At 43.4% G+C, this 17,212-nt stretch overlaps 1 protein-coding gene across 1 annotated transcript in view; it reads right to left on the reverse strand.

The window, feature by feature from the left end:
• Positions 1-17,212, reverse strand: part of CLCN1 (chloride voltage-gated channel 1) — a 57,351-nt gene that overhangs the window by 20,801 nt on the left and 19,338 nt on the right. Inside the window, exons 2-9 of the mRNA XM_058825559.1 lie at positions 16,338-16,580; positions 9,802-9,955; positions 9,153-9,284; positions 7,528-7,656; positions 7,290-7,423; positions 6,435-6,512; positions 2,868-2,946; positions 9-134 (exon numbers count right to left, since the gene is read on the reverse strand). Coding sequence (XP_058681542.1) covers positions 9-134; positions 2,868-2,946; positions 6,435-6,512; positions 7,290-7,423; positions 7,528-7,656; positions 9,153-9,284; positions 9,802-9,955; positions 16,338-16,580 — 1,075 coding nt within the window. The remainder of the gene's footprint in view (positions 1-8; positions 135-2,867; positions 2,947-6,434; positions 6,513-7,289; positions 7,424-7,527; positions 7,657-9,152; positions 9,285-9,801; positions 9,956-16,337; positions 16,581-17,212) is intronic.

A 17,212-nucleotide genomic window follows, 5' to 3' on the forward strand; every position in this document is an offset into this window, starting at 1 on the left:
TAGCTTACCTGCATCCTTGTTCCAGACAGCCAGGACTCGGAACACGAAGGCACTAAAGGTGGCTGCAAAGAAGCCTCTCCAATAATTGCGCACAGCAAAGTAAGTGGAGGTGACCTCGATGCTGAAAAGAACCCCTAGAAAGGGTTGGAAAGGGAGCAAAGTTAAAATAACAAGTGTCATGTTAGAAGCATGAGAGAGGGTTCTAAATAGCTCTCTAGAGCAGTTGTCTCTGCACTTATTTGATCATGCACTCCTACCAATAAAAGGTTTTTGAGCATGTAACCTCCCCTCATATGTGTATTTATTTATTTTAAAATAATGTACTAAAACATTGCGTACAATAGCAAACATGCACAAAGATAGAAAATGAACAAGGATGAGATAAAGATGAAATAAACATAATTTTTAAAATAATTTGTTTTATTTATTGATGGAACAAAAATAATTGTTCTCACTAAAATAGTAATATTCTTTGTTTTTAAAAATCTGGGTTTAATGCTCTGTGACACAGGGATTCAAGATACAAGAATATCTTGGTTCCTTGCTCAATTAGTTTGGTACTTGGTCTAAAAAGAATATCTCACAAAGACACATAGATCCAAATGCAAGAAATGTATCATTTGCTGTGCTGGCTAAATCATGGTACTATTTTTTCAATCCCACCCACCACACATGCAAAGATTTTTATTAAAGTTTGGGTAGTAAATTTTCATCCTCCGTGATGTCAATCATTTGTGGTTGCAAAATAATCACATGATGTTGAATTTTTATTTTTTTAACAAGTGGGTTCAAAACCCACTGAAATTCATAATCTTGAAGATTTCTAAAAAGGTAGAAATTTCTGTTTTCAAGTTTTTTGAGTATATATAAAGTGACAGTTTTTGTAGCTAAGACATTTACATTGTATTTGGCAACAGATTCACAAAACCTCCACAAATTTCTTTTGAAAAGCAGTTTCTCACCCACTCTTAGAACATCACTTTCACCTTGAAGTACATTAAGTATGTTTACTTTTTCAAAAATAACTGCTAGGTAGCAATCTACTGACAGACACTTGTCATCACAGAAAAGATCAGCAAATTCAGAACACCTCTTTTTGTAAAAGAAAAAGGTGCAACTGGACTTTAAATTCTATTCTTCTCTAAAGTTGGTATCAGATAACCAGCAAATGCCTGTAAGATTTTCATGGTCATTTCCCATCTCATTATGAAGTATTGTAAAGATTCTACTCTTTCAGGGTCTTGTTTTTATTAAATGAACCACATCAACAACATCCTGCAGCACTTTGTGCATGTCTGGCTCCCATTTCTTTGCTGCAATAGCTCATCTGTGAACACTGGAGTGCATGAATTCCAGGTGTAATGGTGTCTAGGTAGCCTTACCCCCACAATTCTTCTCTTATTCTGCTCCACCAGTTGTTACATGTGCAGAGCTCTTCCATGAAACAGTTTTTATTAAAGAAGTCATTAACTGTTGGGAATACAATTTCTGTGGTAGACATTCCTTTCAGTGTCTCACAGAAAGAACTTCTGCATTTCACCATTGAAACAGAATCTGGAAAATACCAGCATCTGAGGCATTTTAGAAACAACTGTACTCTAATCCAGCTGCACAGGAAACCTCTCCTACTGCGCAATTTGTACAGACTCTTGTTTCTTCAAACCTTAAGCAATGTTTGCTGTGCATCTTCCAGCAGTGTTTACTGATGAAGGAACACATTTTAGTTTGCTGCCCTGTTGCTTTCTGTCTACTATCACAGCCATTTTTACATTTTATTGCAGGAAGAACAAGCGTTTCCCCTGTGCTGTGTGGCATTTTCTCTTTTGCTGTGAAGAAAGAGACTTTAAAGAAGGCTTCTCTACACATTTGTCATTAGGTTCAGTGGAATTTTGTGAAATATTGGATTGAATGTCACACAGCTTGAAACATCACTGAAAAAATTGTAGAGGTCTCTGTCTTCATGCTCTGGATGCCTAGATTTGAAATGTCTTGATAATTCTGATGGCTTCATACCCTCATTACTTAACTTCTCAAAGCACAATACACACGCAGGATAAAGTTCATCATTAACAATAGCAGATGTAAATTCATATTTAAAAGAACCTTTGATAATTTTAATCTTCTTTTATCTGACTTCTTCTCAGATCTGATTAGCTGGCCATTGTTTGTACCTCATAATGGGACTGAATAAGGGCCTGTGCTAGAAGTGTCAGCTCTGCCATTTCTTGTCATTTCTCTGTGCTGACATTATTAGTATTATCTTCAATCCATAGCCTCTTTGCAGGAACCTTTAAAAGCCACTTTTCCAATTTGTGAGGATTAGTTTCATTAACAGTAGATAATATAATCCATAAATCCACTTAATCCAGTGTGAGCACACATCAATTGCAATTCATTGCAATATGCTTAAAGTGAATAAATGATTGAAGGCACCATGATCAACCCCCCACATTGGGAGCAACTCTGCACCTCATGCACTGTATGTGACAAATGGCCATGTGGCATATTAGGGCACCACTGCCAATACAAATACTTAATATTAGTGAAGTTTAATCTATTTACTTTTTTATATTAAAAAAATACAAATTCTGTGGGTGTTTCCTTCCCACACCCAGCAGAACACCTTGTGTACCCCTGGCGTATGAACACCCCAATTTAGAGACCACTGCTCTAGAGAGCCTTCTCCTCTTGCCTCCAGAAAGTGGACAACACGTGGGAAAGGGACTGTCAGAGATGCTGGGGAGGTTGAAAACACTAAAGGTAAGTGTCTCATCAAAAATGTGGTGCAGGAGAAGGGCAGAGGAGAAGAGGACTAGGTGGGAGAGGATTTTGGTACCTGAGGAAAAGGAAACAGAACAGCCACTTGCCTCCAAGTGGTGTCCCAAAGCAGCAGCCAACACCCACAGCACAGCCCACAGTCAGGACATCCGTGTAATAATAGGGCTGCTACTGGTGAAAGAGACCAAGAGAGACAGACAAACAGAAGAAAGAAGGAAAGAAAACAGAGAGTGAGTAACAAAATTGGCAGGTGTTACTGCATGATGTCACCCAGCTCTGTCTCCAGTCTCAGAGTTACAGCTATGTTTATCTTACTTCTCCCTTCTGGATGGCTTCAAAATAGTGAAAAGGCAAGACCTGGCACAGGACAGGCATATACCTGGAATCACACATTCAAGAAACATGAAGAAGGCATCACCTCATTTTCCTTTGAAACATACACATTTCTGTCACTGTGGAAGAAATGTCTCCTGGAAAATCCTCCAGAGGGTTGAAGGAGCATAAGTAGGTTTTATTCCATCTCGTTTACTTTGGCAGGGAATCTCAGGAAGCACATGTGCCACAGAATGCCTCGAAAAACCTACCCTGTGATTCAGTGTGCACAAGGTACATGCATGTCCAGAGCAGAGTGTGGACTGATGCTGAAGGTTCTCCCATGCTGGGTAGGTGAGTGGGTGACAGATCACCCAGTAAAGCATTGTGCTGTCCTGGCAAAAATGGTCATAATAATAAAAAAAGTAATTGGAAGGTATAAAAGGGAGATTCTTTCTAAGACACTGAGTACCATTTGCTTGTCAAGGGCTAAACTGGCTTTAAAAATCCATCCTCCTGACACACAGAGTAGTATTTACCTGCAAGAACACCAAGAAGTTACACATCAGGGCAATATGAAGTCAAACTGCAAGTTATATCCTGGACCAAGCTGAAGATTACATGACTCTGAAGTAAGGGAAATCACATTTGGCAATTTGGTGTAAATCCAAAAGAGGAACTAGGGCTACAGAAACTATGATAACTTTCTCTTTGTTCTCATAATACAATGTTATCACAGACTCACAGCAAGTTTTAATCCTGTGTTTCTGAATGCTTCTCAATGTCTCTGTTCAGAGCTGGGCTAACTGCAAGGTTGGTCAAGGGTGATGGGATCAGGGTGCTCAGGATCAGGCTGCTAGGGTGGCCCTGAACACCTTCAAGGGCAGCAATTCCCCAGCATCTCTTGACACATGTGCCACCCTGAACCGCCTTTGTGACAAGGGGAGAAATTCTTTTCATGTGTACATGGAATTTCCCTTGTTGCAAGTTGTGCCTGCTGTCTCTTTGTGCTTTCACTGCCCTCTGAGAAGACTTTGGCTATTTTGTCTGATATCTCCTTTATCTAGCAAAGGCAGCAGTTAGATCAGTCCCTGTTTAGCCTTCTGTTTTCTTCTCTAGCATCTCCCAGTCATCTAGGTATGATGCATCCTGGAGTCTCTGACATGATGTTAATTCCAGGTACAAAGAAAGAAACAAAATTTATAGACTTCTACGGAGATGATTTTTTAGGTTTTTTTGTTTTAATTTTTTTTACCATTAAGACAGATACCATTCTCCTGTATATTTCCAATGGTTCCACCTGACTGCGGTCTGATCCTTGGTTCCGAAACTGCTTTCTCTCAAGGCTTTTGGCAGACTGACAAATTTTGCCTTGAAGCCTCAGGCTTCGGCTCAGGCTGTCTACATCTTGCTGGACTGCCCACATATGCACAGTTCTCAGCCTCTCTCTTGCTTAGCCTGATTTTCTTACTGGCATCTTTTCTCAAGTTATCCACTAAAGAACTTCTGATCTGTAGCTGACAAACTATGCGCCTTCCTTGATTTTTTTTAAATAGCCAACCAGAGTAAAGATCAGTATTCCTGCTGATGCAAGACCATGTTGCATTTGTCAGCTAAGTCATCCATTTGAAGACTAACAAGAAAGTAGTGCATGGGAAAACTAAAGCCATCTTAAAAAAACCCCAAAAACGTAGCATTTAAAAACTCCTTACACTTCTGGGCACAATAACCATGCAAAGAGGTTCAGGGCAGCACACTGAGGGGAGAGGGGGAAGTGAACTGGAAGAAATATTATTTATTCATATGTTCCACTGCTTTAGGAAGAGGCCTCTGTACATGTGCCTCTGTTTAAGGAAATTCAGTGAATCAGAAGAGTAGTATAAATGCATGGGGGAGACATAAATTTCCAAATTTTTCTTCCAAGTGGGATCATGGAAAGTTGTGAAGGGACCACTGGAGTTGTCTCCCTGCTCAGAGAGCTGTTAGTTCCATTCATTCCAAGTCTAGGTCAGGTTCTTGTCCAAGTGAGTCCTGCACATTTCAAAGGGTGGAATTTCCCTGGACACTCTGAACACCTATGCCAGTGCTGGACCACCTTTGGGAGAAAAGAACAAAATTTCCTTTAACTGAGTCAAAATTTCCCTCATTGCAAGTTGTGCCTGTTGCCTCTTGCAAGGTTGGCTTTTTTTTTTTTTTTTACTTCTGTTCTCTACTTCATCCTTATTGATTGTCTGGATTGCCCTGGGTACTTTTCAGGTGGAGCAGTGTTAATGGCTGGCAGGGACTGAACAAGCTGCATCATTAGAAATTAGCACTTAAATAGGTGTCCCTTTCCCCGTAACCTTCCCTTCCTTTCACTGCCCCTGGTTACACGTGGAAAGAAAGAACTCGTGTTGCTGCAGTGGAGAGGTCTCTGTGGAGAACCTTTCATGAGAGCAGGAAGTCTCAGAGCAAGAGGTCAAAGGAACTGTACACGAAATGTCACATATAGGAAGACACTTGCCTCCAAGAGGAGCCTTGAAGCAACATCCGACTCCAACTGCGCAAGCTGGCACCAGGAGGTCGAGCTGCCTATGCACATTCTGGAACAGGGAGTGCAGCCAGAGACGGGCATGCTGGGGTTAGAGGGAGCAAAGCCACGGGGTTAGGACCCAAAACAATGAAAAGAAGCAACAGCCAGCAGCACAGTCAGCCATTGCTATTACAAATAGCAGGCTCTACACACTTTAGTGCGGTCTTTAGTACTGTCAGCTGGTCTCCAGCAGTGACATCTGCTCCTTGTGCACAGACAGGACCTACTCAAGGAGAACAGCACCTCCAGCTGTATTACACAGTCACCTTCTGCTAAGAGCCTGCACATAAAGGAGTTCCTACATTTATCTATATGTGCAGTTAATAGATTTTTTTATACAACCAGTCAATATGGTGATCAGCCTGCAGAGGCTGTTTGGCAATAGCAAAAGCACAGAGACGGTGTCAGTGTCTATAATTAGCAATGCTGTATAAATTTGGCTTAAAGACAAATTGATCTTTGTCTGCAGCTACTTTTTTATACAGTCAATCACAGTGCAAAGGCATCAACCACAAGATTGAAAACTTGTCAAACACATACTCCTAACCAGTCTCTGTGTAATTTCTAGGCAACATTGATGGTCCTGCACAGTTATTTGGCCTGTATGTCTGGCCTTGCACTACTTTTGTTCAGCCTGTGTTTTACTGCTCTAAGCAGTACAGTAAACATCAATCTATGCCTTTCCCCTGTGTTCCATAGCCTACCCACACTACCCTGGGTGTCTCAGGAGCTCAGCCTGTGGAAGAGCTGTGCGCAGAGATATGTGTCTTACCTCATACACCCCACAGAAGATAGACATGAACTTGCTGAGTACCACAGCACAGATACTGGCAATATGCACAAAAGGACCCTGCAAAAGAAGAGGAGGACAAAATCAGAGAGGGTTGCCCCTTGCTAACTGACAACCATTTAGCTGCTGCAGGCCTCATAGCTTCCCTGCCATCTTAGCCAGTAATACAACCATCAAGGTTGGAAATGACCTCTGAGATCATTGAATTAAACCTTTAATGCAGCACCACTGTGTTCACCACTAAACCATGCCCCCAACTGCCACAGCCCTTTGAACACCTTTTGAACTCTTCCTGGGATATTTATTCCATCACTTGCCTTTTCAATGCCTGACCACCCTCTCATTGAAGAATTTTTTCCTAATATCCAATCTTAACCTTGCCTGGTGCAACTTGAAGCCATTTCCTCTTGTCTTCTCACTGGTTACCTGGAAGAACTGACTGGTTCCCACCTGGCTACAGCTTCCTGTCAGGGAGTTATAGAGAGTGAGAAGGTCTCCCCTGAGGCTCCTTTCCTCCAGATTAAGTAACCCCATTTCCCTCAGCCACTCCTCATAAGATTTGTGCTTTAGATCCACCAATCTTCCTCAGTTGTCCTATCTCCATTTAATTTTTTTCCCTCTCAAAGACTACCTGACTTGAGTTCTTTGATGTTTCCTATATCATGTCTTTGAAAGTGGAAGAAAAATGGCCAGTGAAAAATAGGTGCTGGAAAGTGCAGAGCTTTGAGAAGAGGAATGGTGGTGAAAGTAAGAAAACATTTATAGATTCTTCTTTCACAGAAAACTCTCACCTTCCAGACCATGGTTACTGCTGCACACAGAATCAGCAATATTTACCTCTTTCCCCACAGGCATGCCACTTCCAAGCCCAGCTGTGAGGGCCACAACTTTGGCCACGAAAGCTTTGAGAGTGAGATACTCCTTGAGGACCACTCCCCTCATAATGGTCTTGAGCTCTGGGATCCCAGACCCTGAAAACAAGATCAGAGCCAGGGATGAACAAAACCCATGGACAAATGGAAAGAAGGAAAGACGAGACAGACAGAAACAGATCTTGCCCCCCTTCTGCGCTCACCAACAGCCTGTGGAGACACGAAGTGGCAGAAGCTGGCCGCAAACAGGATCAGGCCGAGTGGGACGGCCACCCACGCGGCATACTGCAGGGGGACATTGGGGTGCAGCGCTCCATAAATCCACTTGTAGGCTGCAACACACAAACAGAGAACCCATCAGTACCCACAGCTGCTCCAAACAGGCTGGTGGACATCAGAGAGTCACACACTTGCTAAATGCGCCCATGCTAAAGCTCCATCAGAAATGGTGCCCTCATACTCCTTTTCTAAGACAAGCCTTATTTTGAATATGAGTTCCCCAATAAAGCAGGCATTCTTCAGAGATGGATAGAAAACACTATTAATACCTGTGCACAAGTGTGGCATAAAAAGAGGCCTGTTACATACAGCTGTGAGAACAAATCACTGTGCAGTGCCTTCATTTGGCAGTCTGAGGGTCTTGCGTGGGTTCTGAAGGGCAATAACGCAGTCCACCCACCATTCCTTCATAAAAAACTAGTTTAAAAGTTCTGATTGTGATATCCCTTTTACCCTTTTAGAGCAGCAGAATGGAAGCTGTGCCAGCAGCTATTAAAACAGCAGTGGTACCATTGCTCAGCCAGGTACAACAACTTGAGCTGCTGAGAATCTAAATTGAACTGCAGCTCCTCTAAAACTGCATCTTCCCTGCCTGAGCTGGCACCCCACACAGGCTCAGAAGAGGCTGAGCTTTGGTAGAGATTTGGCAGGGGAAAAGGAAAAAGAACCCCAAAGGACTCAGCTGCAGGGAGTATAAAGGAGAGGAGCCCTCAGAGTAGATTATACCAGTCACCTGGTAGATGGGGAAGCTCTGGAGGGAGGAACGCCAGGCTGAAGAAATGTTGGGAGTTTTGAGGAATTGCAGCAGCCAAGAGGAAAAGGTTGCAGTATGTGTGGGCCAGTCAGGACTGGGACATGAGAGTAAGGACAAAGGAACAGTGCAGTTAATGGGATGTGGCAGTGGGTGGAGTGTTTGTATGCGCACACTGAGATGGGGGCTGAAAGATCTTGTAATTTTTATTGCTGGTGAAGGGAGACAGACTACAGGAAAAATGCAGGGAAGGGATAGAAGACAGGGAATAGGAGATCTTTGTGAAAAGGGCAAAAGGTGAGGGCACTATATGCCCAAATGGCAAAAAACCAATCAGGGCACTGTATAAGTAAAAATTGGAAAGAACAAAATCAAGTTAAAAAGCAGAAACAGTGCCAGGAGGGCATCTAAGAGCCCCTTCCCCCAGTCACCCATGTTCTTAATATTCTTGGGGAGAAAGGGAAGCAGTAGAACAGGAAAGGCCGCAGTAACACTTCCCTGTGCTCCTGCATATTCAGGGGAGCAGAAAGAAAAGGGATTAAAAATAATCGTTTGTCTTTGACTCATCATACACATCTCTTGTTTCTGCCCACTTGCTTCCAAAATTTCCCCTGCCATCACTTTAAAGAACCTCTCTCTAGCCAACCTTTACTACGTTGCCAGAACTTCAAACTTCCCAAGCAGCGAGGGTTGAGGATGGGACAATGATGCTAAAGGAGGAGCAACACTGGTCACTGGGCTTTGTAACACATTCCTATCATTTACTGGCTGCTTTTGCAACACCTGAATGGGACCCACCCTGTACGGTCTTTGCACTGGCATAATCCACTCCCCAGCTCACCAACGCCATGACCAGACCCAACAGAACCAAGAAAATCCAGTCCTCTCCAAGCTTCTTGGTGACATATTTCTGGATGCGTTTAGCACAGTCTGTGGAGGGAAGAGTGAACCAGAAAAATGGAGTGAACATAGATGAAGCTGTGTCTGTCTCTCCTGTGCTGAGAACTGACTAAAACAAGGATTTATTTGGAGGCATCGTGGGCTTCATGTTGAAGGACTGATATCCATCCCTCTCTCACACAGTTCTGTAATACCTAATGTAGTTTAAAAAACATTTTAAAAAAAGGGGGGGGGGGTATGTACAGGGGACACAGGGTGGAATTTAACATCTTGTACACTAGCAGCAAAAGTCTAATACAAGAAGGTCCTTTTCCTCCCATTACAGAGCTCTGTTATGGAAAAAATATTTACTTGGGATTGCTTTTTTATATTCCAAACATCTTTTCTAGGATGAAAGCTCATATAGAAAAGGTTTTTCAACCCAATGAGACTCGATTCCTTTTCCTTCCCTCTCTGCTTCTCCCCAGTCTCAATTGCTTAAATCCCATCTCTCTTGCTGGCCCACCCAATATCTGGTAATAGGGAATGAAACATGAATTTTCCTTACCTTGACATTTGGAATAGTGCTCTTCTTTGATCTGTACTTGACTGTCACGTTTCAGGGGTCTTCCATTGTTCCTTTGGGCTTGTTTCTTCAGTAGCTTTGCTGCTTCCTTGTCTGAAATGTCATCTGTTATCCGGTCTGTGTATCGGCCATACAGCTAGAGCAGCAGAAAACAAGAAGGATCACAAGGAAAAGGCAAGGCAAATGCTCCTTCACAAATAGCATTAAGGATGACAAGGCAGATCTACCAACAGCCTGAGTTACAGACCCAAATGTACCAAGCAGGGAGACTGAGACACAGAAACTCTCAGACAGATGCAGCCCATTTATTTTTTTCTTCTTTTTCTTTCTAGTTTATTCTTCCCAATCTCTCCAAAACCTTTTCACCCCCTTTTTAGGAGTACAAGATATGATCACAGAATATTCATTATTTTCTAATGTCCTGGGGGAAAAAATGGTTGAGAGATTGAACATTAAGAGACAGCATTTGAGCATTAAGAGACAGCTTTCTGAAGGTACAAAAGAAGGTCAAAGTAGTTCATATGAGGCCACCATCCTCAGGGCTGTCTCATAGATTTCAGCAGCACTGTAAAACATCTCTGAAGGTTTTGAGAGGCATTACACTCTCAAACAGGCTGCAGGAATGTCCTGCATCTGTTCCTCCTGCTGCCAAGGAATGCTTAACAGGGCACACAGCCACTGGTGCTGCTTGTGAGGAAAAGAAGCAGCATCATCTCAAAAATATCACAGGCTGCTGCACACCTCCAACCATTATTTACCCAAATCAGCATTTTAAGTACCCCTGCATCTCCAATTCCTCTGAAATTCCTAATTGCTTAAGCCAGTCTGTTTCTTCTGATCCTAAACTTGAAAAGCAGTAGGTTTTATGCAGTTCATAATCAGCTGCAGGTGCTCAACAAGGACATTTCTTACATGGGTCTACACTAAACTGGGCAGTTGTGCTGTCTCATCAACAGTTTAAGGGAGCTTGAAGAACCCTGACCGTGCCCTGTGTTTGTTTACCAAATTCCCTGGAGAGCAGCTATCCCACCTCATTCTTTCAGAATATAGGTGGGGAAGGTGTGCATTTGAGAAGCAGAGAATAAGCTTCTTCTCCTTTCATGTCCTTCAGTGAACCAGGTTTGGCTTTACTTCAGACCAGGTCACCACCTGATGCACTTCCCACCTGTGACAAGGTGACCCTTTGCTCCCTCCCCAGCACAACATCTGCTTCTCTGAGATTTTCTGAGTGGCAGGAGGAGAATGAGCCATGTCTTGGACAGCAAAATCAGACACTTAAGCTGGAGAATGACAGGACACATGACAGAGATAAAGCACTACCACACACTTAGGAGACATTTCTATTTGACAGTTCCTGCCTCCCCCTTCCTGTTCCCTTGAGATGAAATAGATACAGAGACTCACAGAAAGATTTACACTAGACAGCACCTCTAGTCCAAGCCTCTGCCCACAGCCTGCAAACTCCAAAGCCAGGTAAACCAGATTAGGCTCCTCAAGACCTTATCCAGGCAACTCCTAAACAACTACAGGAGTAGGAATTACCCAGCTTCTCTGGGCACCTGTTTCAGTGCTCTACCAACTAGTACTTGAACATAACAAATATGACGGAAGGTCCTAAGTATTTTATTTATTGGCACAAATTCCTCAAGAGGCACTTGTACCATTTGTCATAGCTCCCTTTGGAAATCCTAGTGGATTATTTTTTTCTTCACAGAACCCCTATCTATGCTTTTTAAAATCATCCTGTTCTAAAGATGGCTCATCTGCTGCTTCTTAAACAGATTGATCCTGTCTGAGCAGCTGAAAGTATTCTTCCATTCATCACTGTATTGGATGCCACACAAATTTAATGCAATTATTAACCACATGATTACCAACACATTCTAAGTAAATGAAGCAGACTCTCTGCAGGGAATAATGGCCATGCTCTGACCCCCTTAAAACAGACAGGACAGTGAAACATCAGGCTGAAGAATTTAATCTATAGGGTAACTGCCACATACAGAATACAGTCCTTCCTAGCAAACTGCTCATTTTTTTCTTTTACTGTGTCTTTCAGGCAGAAATGCCAAATACAAGCAGATTTTAGACAAATGCATCTTCACATCACCTCAGTCAGTGTTTCATTGCTGTTAAATGATCATGAGAGATGGGTTTATGTCAAATACAACTCAAACCCATGTCAAGTATGAGATTCAAATTAGAATCTTCCATCTGTCAGATGGAACAGCATGACAGTAAAATAGTACGAATGCTGAAAGTCCTCATACGGTATCTGAGTTCACTGCTTCTGCCTGGCTGCAAAATGGTGCATTTGGGATATGGGAATAAAAGGAGTTAGTCCACAGACATAAAAAAGAAACTGCTGTCCTGGCAAACTAGGTAGTCTCAAACATTTAAAGAATGCTTCACACATGTGCTTTGCTTCTCCAGGATTCTGGAAGTATCTGAAAAGGTAGGAGACTGTGGGACAGAGAAAGAATCCAGAAATCAGAGGATGACCTTACAGCAAAATTGGGTTAGGCAAGAAATATCCACCCACTAGAAGATATAAAACTAAAAATATAACACAGTACGACTCTGACTGTTCCTTCTTCTGTTGCTCCCTCTCTAGCACGAGGAACACAGGGTTTCTGAGCACCAGAAAAAATGAAGGCAATTTTATAAGTTCTCAATTACCACCTAAGTGTTGAACCAGAAAAGGTGCCTACTTGGCTAAATGCTAAGGGAGACACCAAAATGGTGCAAAACCAGCTGAAGGTATAAATATCACTCAGGATAGATGGGAGGAACATACATTCCCCCCCCCCAAAAAAAAACCCCCAAAACCACAACCAAACAAAAACAAACAAACCAACCAAAACAAAACAACCCCAAAAAACAAACCACAACCAAACCAACAAGGCAAAGTTTGTTTTCGGATATGAAGCATTTATCAATGCAAATGATCTTTTGTCTTTCTGAAAATTGGGGAAATTTCATTGTTTGAGTAACAGAGGAAAAGCTTCACAGAATCTCAGGGGAAAAAGCACATCACAACCTCAAGACTTTACTGGGAGCTATTTTCTGAGGGGTCAGCACCTGTATAAAACTGCCCTCCTCCCACAATCCAAAGCCCAAGCTATTTCCCATGCCATTCAGACTGAACAATGCATGGAATACTCCAGTCCTGAAATCCCTTTCCCAGCTCTGCCAGTGCATCCTGTTTATGATCTGCTGCTCCCAGCCACTGAGGCAGACTTAGCCTGTACCTCCTTTCCCTCTCACTTCTGCCTCGTAGCCCTCCTGCTATTCCTAAAATTATCTTCCTTAGGTGATTTTTTTTTTCCTGATGCATCACCAAGGAGAAGCCATATCTGACCTCAAAGGTGAAACCTCCCAAAATGCAGCACATACATAAATTCAAATGTCAGTAAAATATCTCAGTCCACTGCTTAGACATAGAGCCAATGAAGCACATGTAAGGGACAGGGGACAGCAACAAAATAATAGTTGTTCCTGAAGAAAGGGTGTCTAAGGGGAAATCTAACAGCAGTGCCACTACCTAAAGAGAGAGAGGATTTGGAGGGAAACATCAGAGCAAAATTTCTCAGAGGGGCACAGAGATGGACAAAAGGGAAAAAGCACAGCTTGCAAGAAAGGAAAGCCCATGCAAAGGAACACATGTTCCCATCCAGCCCCACTTGAAGGTAGTTCAGCACAGGAGCAGGTGCTCGGTGGGGCTGGGGAATCTTCAGTGTTGCAGATGTTCAGAACATGCCTGGAAAAGGCTCTGGACAACGTGATCTACCCTTGGAGTCAGCTCTGCTGTGAGTAGGGATTTGGGCAGGAGAGCTCCAGAGGCCCTCCCACCTACCTCTCTCTGTGAGCCTGTTATTCTGTATTACTGCATTGCCTGATTTCTTACTGCACATCCCTCCCACTACCCCCATCTGTGTATTGCTGAGCGAGCTCCCTGCCAGGAACACCCTTTCTATAGTCACAAATAGCACAGCTTTTAAATACTTCACCAGCTGTAACTGCTTTCTCATGCAGAAATAAAACAATACAAAATCCTACAGTGTAGGATAATGTATATTTTTAACAAGGTAAATTACATCATCTGTTATGTATCTATCTGTTATATTAATTGCCAAAAATTTCTTGTTCTTGTTCTCCTTCTCCTTCTCCTTCTCCTTCTCCTTCTCCTTCTCCTTCTTCTTCTTATAATAACAATAACAATAATAATAGTAATAATAATAATTATTATTATTATTATTAGTAGTAGTAGTAGTAGTAGTAGTAGTATCCTACTATAATGTTATTATCTATTAACCACTTTATGGTTTCTTATTATCAATTATCTGAAGGTCCAAGGCCAAGGACCAAGATTTCACTATTTTGGGGCCTGTGTAAACCAAACCAAATCACATGTATAACAGAAGGCAACAGCTAGCAAAAAAAGGGGTCAACAGAATCAAAATCTCTGTCAAGTGTTTTTTCAGATGACAGTGGGGAAAGAAATCTTAATGCTGACTCTGTGTGGAAATGTATGAAAACGTGCAAGGGGTTGTTTTTCATGCTAATTACATGATAATAAGTGTGCATGTTTGTAAAAACTACTTGTGCATATTTATAATTTGTTTGCATGTGCATGACTTACCAGCAAAACACACATATCCACAGCAAACCTGGCTTAGCCAGAATATGCTTGCATGCAAAATTCCATGATAAATGTACATACACACATGTACATGACTGCTTATATAAAATATTTCTAGGACGCATCTTTCAGGAAACTATAAATACAGCTGTCTGGTTTTTAGATTACAAATTGCCTTCACGAATGCATGCTTGCTTGGGGATGTTTCTGCCTGAAGTTATGCATGGGAATGGGTTTGCTGGCCTTCTTGTTTGCATGAGAGATCATCTATCTGCATGCACTGACCATCAGGCCTCTGGAACTGAGCACAGAGACACTCTGGTGTCAGGGAGCAAGAGCACAGAACTGGTGGTGGTGTTGCCTCACTGTGTCATCTGTGCCTACTGGACAGTGGTTTTAGGTGTGTGGGACTGGCATATCTGCTGGATCTGTGTGAGCTGGGAAGTTTCTGTGCATGGATGTGCTTTACTGGAGAAAGGGTTTGCATCTGGAAGCTCCCCACAACCCAGCTCACTCCTGGTTCACGGCACACACACAAAGGTGCATTTCCTTCACCCACCTCAGCTCTCCAGCCCCATTTGCACCCCATGGGGCAGGCATGACCCCAGTGGAGCTCAGCCTGAGGTGGGCACACACACCTCTCCACCCCATCCCACCCCCCTGCTCACCCTCTTAGCATGGCTGCTGCAGCCAAAGCTCTGTCTCGTGTTGCTGTGAACAAAGCCTAAGTCAGACCTCTGTCCATCTGGGCTGCTGCTTCAAGTAAGCCAGTGGGGTGATTTGGGAAGACTTTTGTGGAGGAGATATGCAAGGTCTCAGATGCTGTAGGCAGTTTCAGAAGAGAAATTCCTGAATATGGCCATGGAACTGATTCTCTGATCTTTGGCAGTGTGACACATAACTATCCTTATTGGGATGCTTTTCTACTGGAAGAGATTTTCTTGGTGGCAAATGTGCCTGTTTTCCTATCATTAAATCACCCAAGTCTTTAGGAGACAATTAATACAATGGCCTTCATTCCCCAATCATTCGTCATCCATGTAAGAGGATTTGTATTCATTTAAGGAGAAACATCCACTTTATGAATTTCACATTCACATGCTCTCTTCCTTATAATTTGACTGGATCCTTCATTGCACCAAAGCTGTCTTAGATCAGCTTAATCAGAACAGAGTGGTAGGAAATAAAACACCAGGACTCCTCTGTAAACCCTCCCCTTTGCAGGCCGTTGTCCCAAAAGAAGAGGTAAGGGACACACAGAGCATAATGAACAAAAAGCCATAACCAGAGTACATCTATGTTCCAGACACTTTTCTGCACTAGTGCTTGTACAAACCAGAGCAAGAGTCAGGTCAAGCTTAAGGGTTAGAAAATCCCTCACTTACAGTGCCACTAACAGTTATCAAAAATACCAATATACATGTATGGATCTATGACCATGAAGGGCTTCATGGTCAGAGGAAAGTCACAAGAGAGCTTTACTTCATCTACACAGCTGTACAGATATCCATACACATACATCACTGCTTGTCTTTAGTTTTACTCAATATCACTACACAGCTTGAAAGCAGCTGCAGCTTCTCTTTGCTGTTACAAACACATTAATGCTCTGGTTAATTTTCCCCATCCCAGCTTGCCCATTCCAAGTCTCGTTGCATCTGTGGCAGGTGACAATGACCTCTGACTTGAATGACTGGTTAGGGATCCTTGGTGCAAGTACGGCCATGAACGTCAAGGCCCGGCCTGGAGTCAGCAAGCGAAGGGGAGAGCTGGTGGCACTGGGCATGGACAGGGATCTGTATTCTGAGAGCCCCAGAGCCTGTGTGACCCCAGGGAGACCTGTGCTGCCACAAACCATCCCGTTGTTCAGCCCTACCTGTGGGTAGCTGAGGGAGTTCTCCGGGGAGCGCAGGTCGTCCCGTGTGGGCCCAGCCTCGTGTCCTGCCTCCAGGGGAATCCCGTACCGGGTGCATTTCTCAAAGCAGACATAGTCGTACTGCGGTGTGCCCCCCCACAAAGCTGGCTTCCAGCTGGGATCCTCTGTCTTGCTCTCTGAGCTCTCCATTCCTCCACTCCTCCTCACACTCCTCTGGGACTGAGTTGCTGCTCTGGGCCTTACCTAGAAGCACCTCGTGTTCTGGCAGAGAGCATGGCCTCCGCATTCTCTGCTGATCCTTCCTTTCTCTCTCTCCTCAGACCACTCCACCTTGTCCTGTTCCTGCACTCTCTTTCTCTCTGCCCCTGCTCCTCCTCCTCCTCCTTGTGCCTCTCTCGCTTTCTTCCCTTCCTGCCCAAAAGGTTCAACTATATTTATAGCAACCTTCCTCAGCCACATGATTCCCCAGTGCCGTGTCTGATCTCAGCAAAAGGCAATAACTCTGCTGGGATTGAATATCAGGTGTGAGCAAGAGGAGAACTCCTGAAGGAGAGGGAGGGGGCAAGGGGAAGGAGGTGGTGTGACAGAGCTACGAGCACACAAACAGAAAGCAGAGAGGTGGAAGCAGAAATTATTATCCAGGATATCTCTTCTTTCACAGCTCCCCATCCCATGCGCTCTGTTTGCAATGAGAACAAAGGTCAGTGGGCTTCCTCATTTTCTCCCCAGACACCAGGTGCCCTAAAGACTGAGCAACAACCATAAAGAAGCCAGCAGCCATGGTGAGATGGAACGAGATGAGTGTTCACTCAGTGTCCCAAGACAATTTTTCTAAGCATACAGTTCACAGCAGCAAGCCCTAATGGAAAAGTCAG

This window comes from Ammospiza caudacuta, chromosome 2, assembly GCF_027887145.1.
Source record: "Ammospiza caudacuta isolate bAmmCau1 chromosome 2, bAmmCau1.pri, whole genome shotgun sequence".
Taxonomy (NCBI): domain Eukaryota; kingdom Metazoa; phylum Chordata; class Aves; order Passeriformes; family Passerellidae; genus Ammospiza; species Ammospiza caudacuta.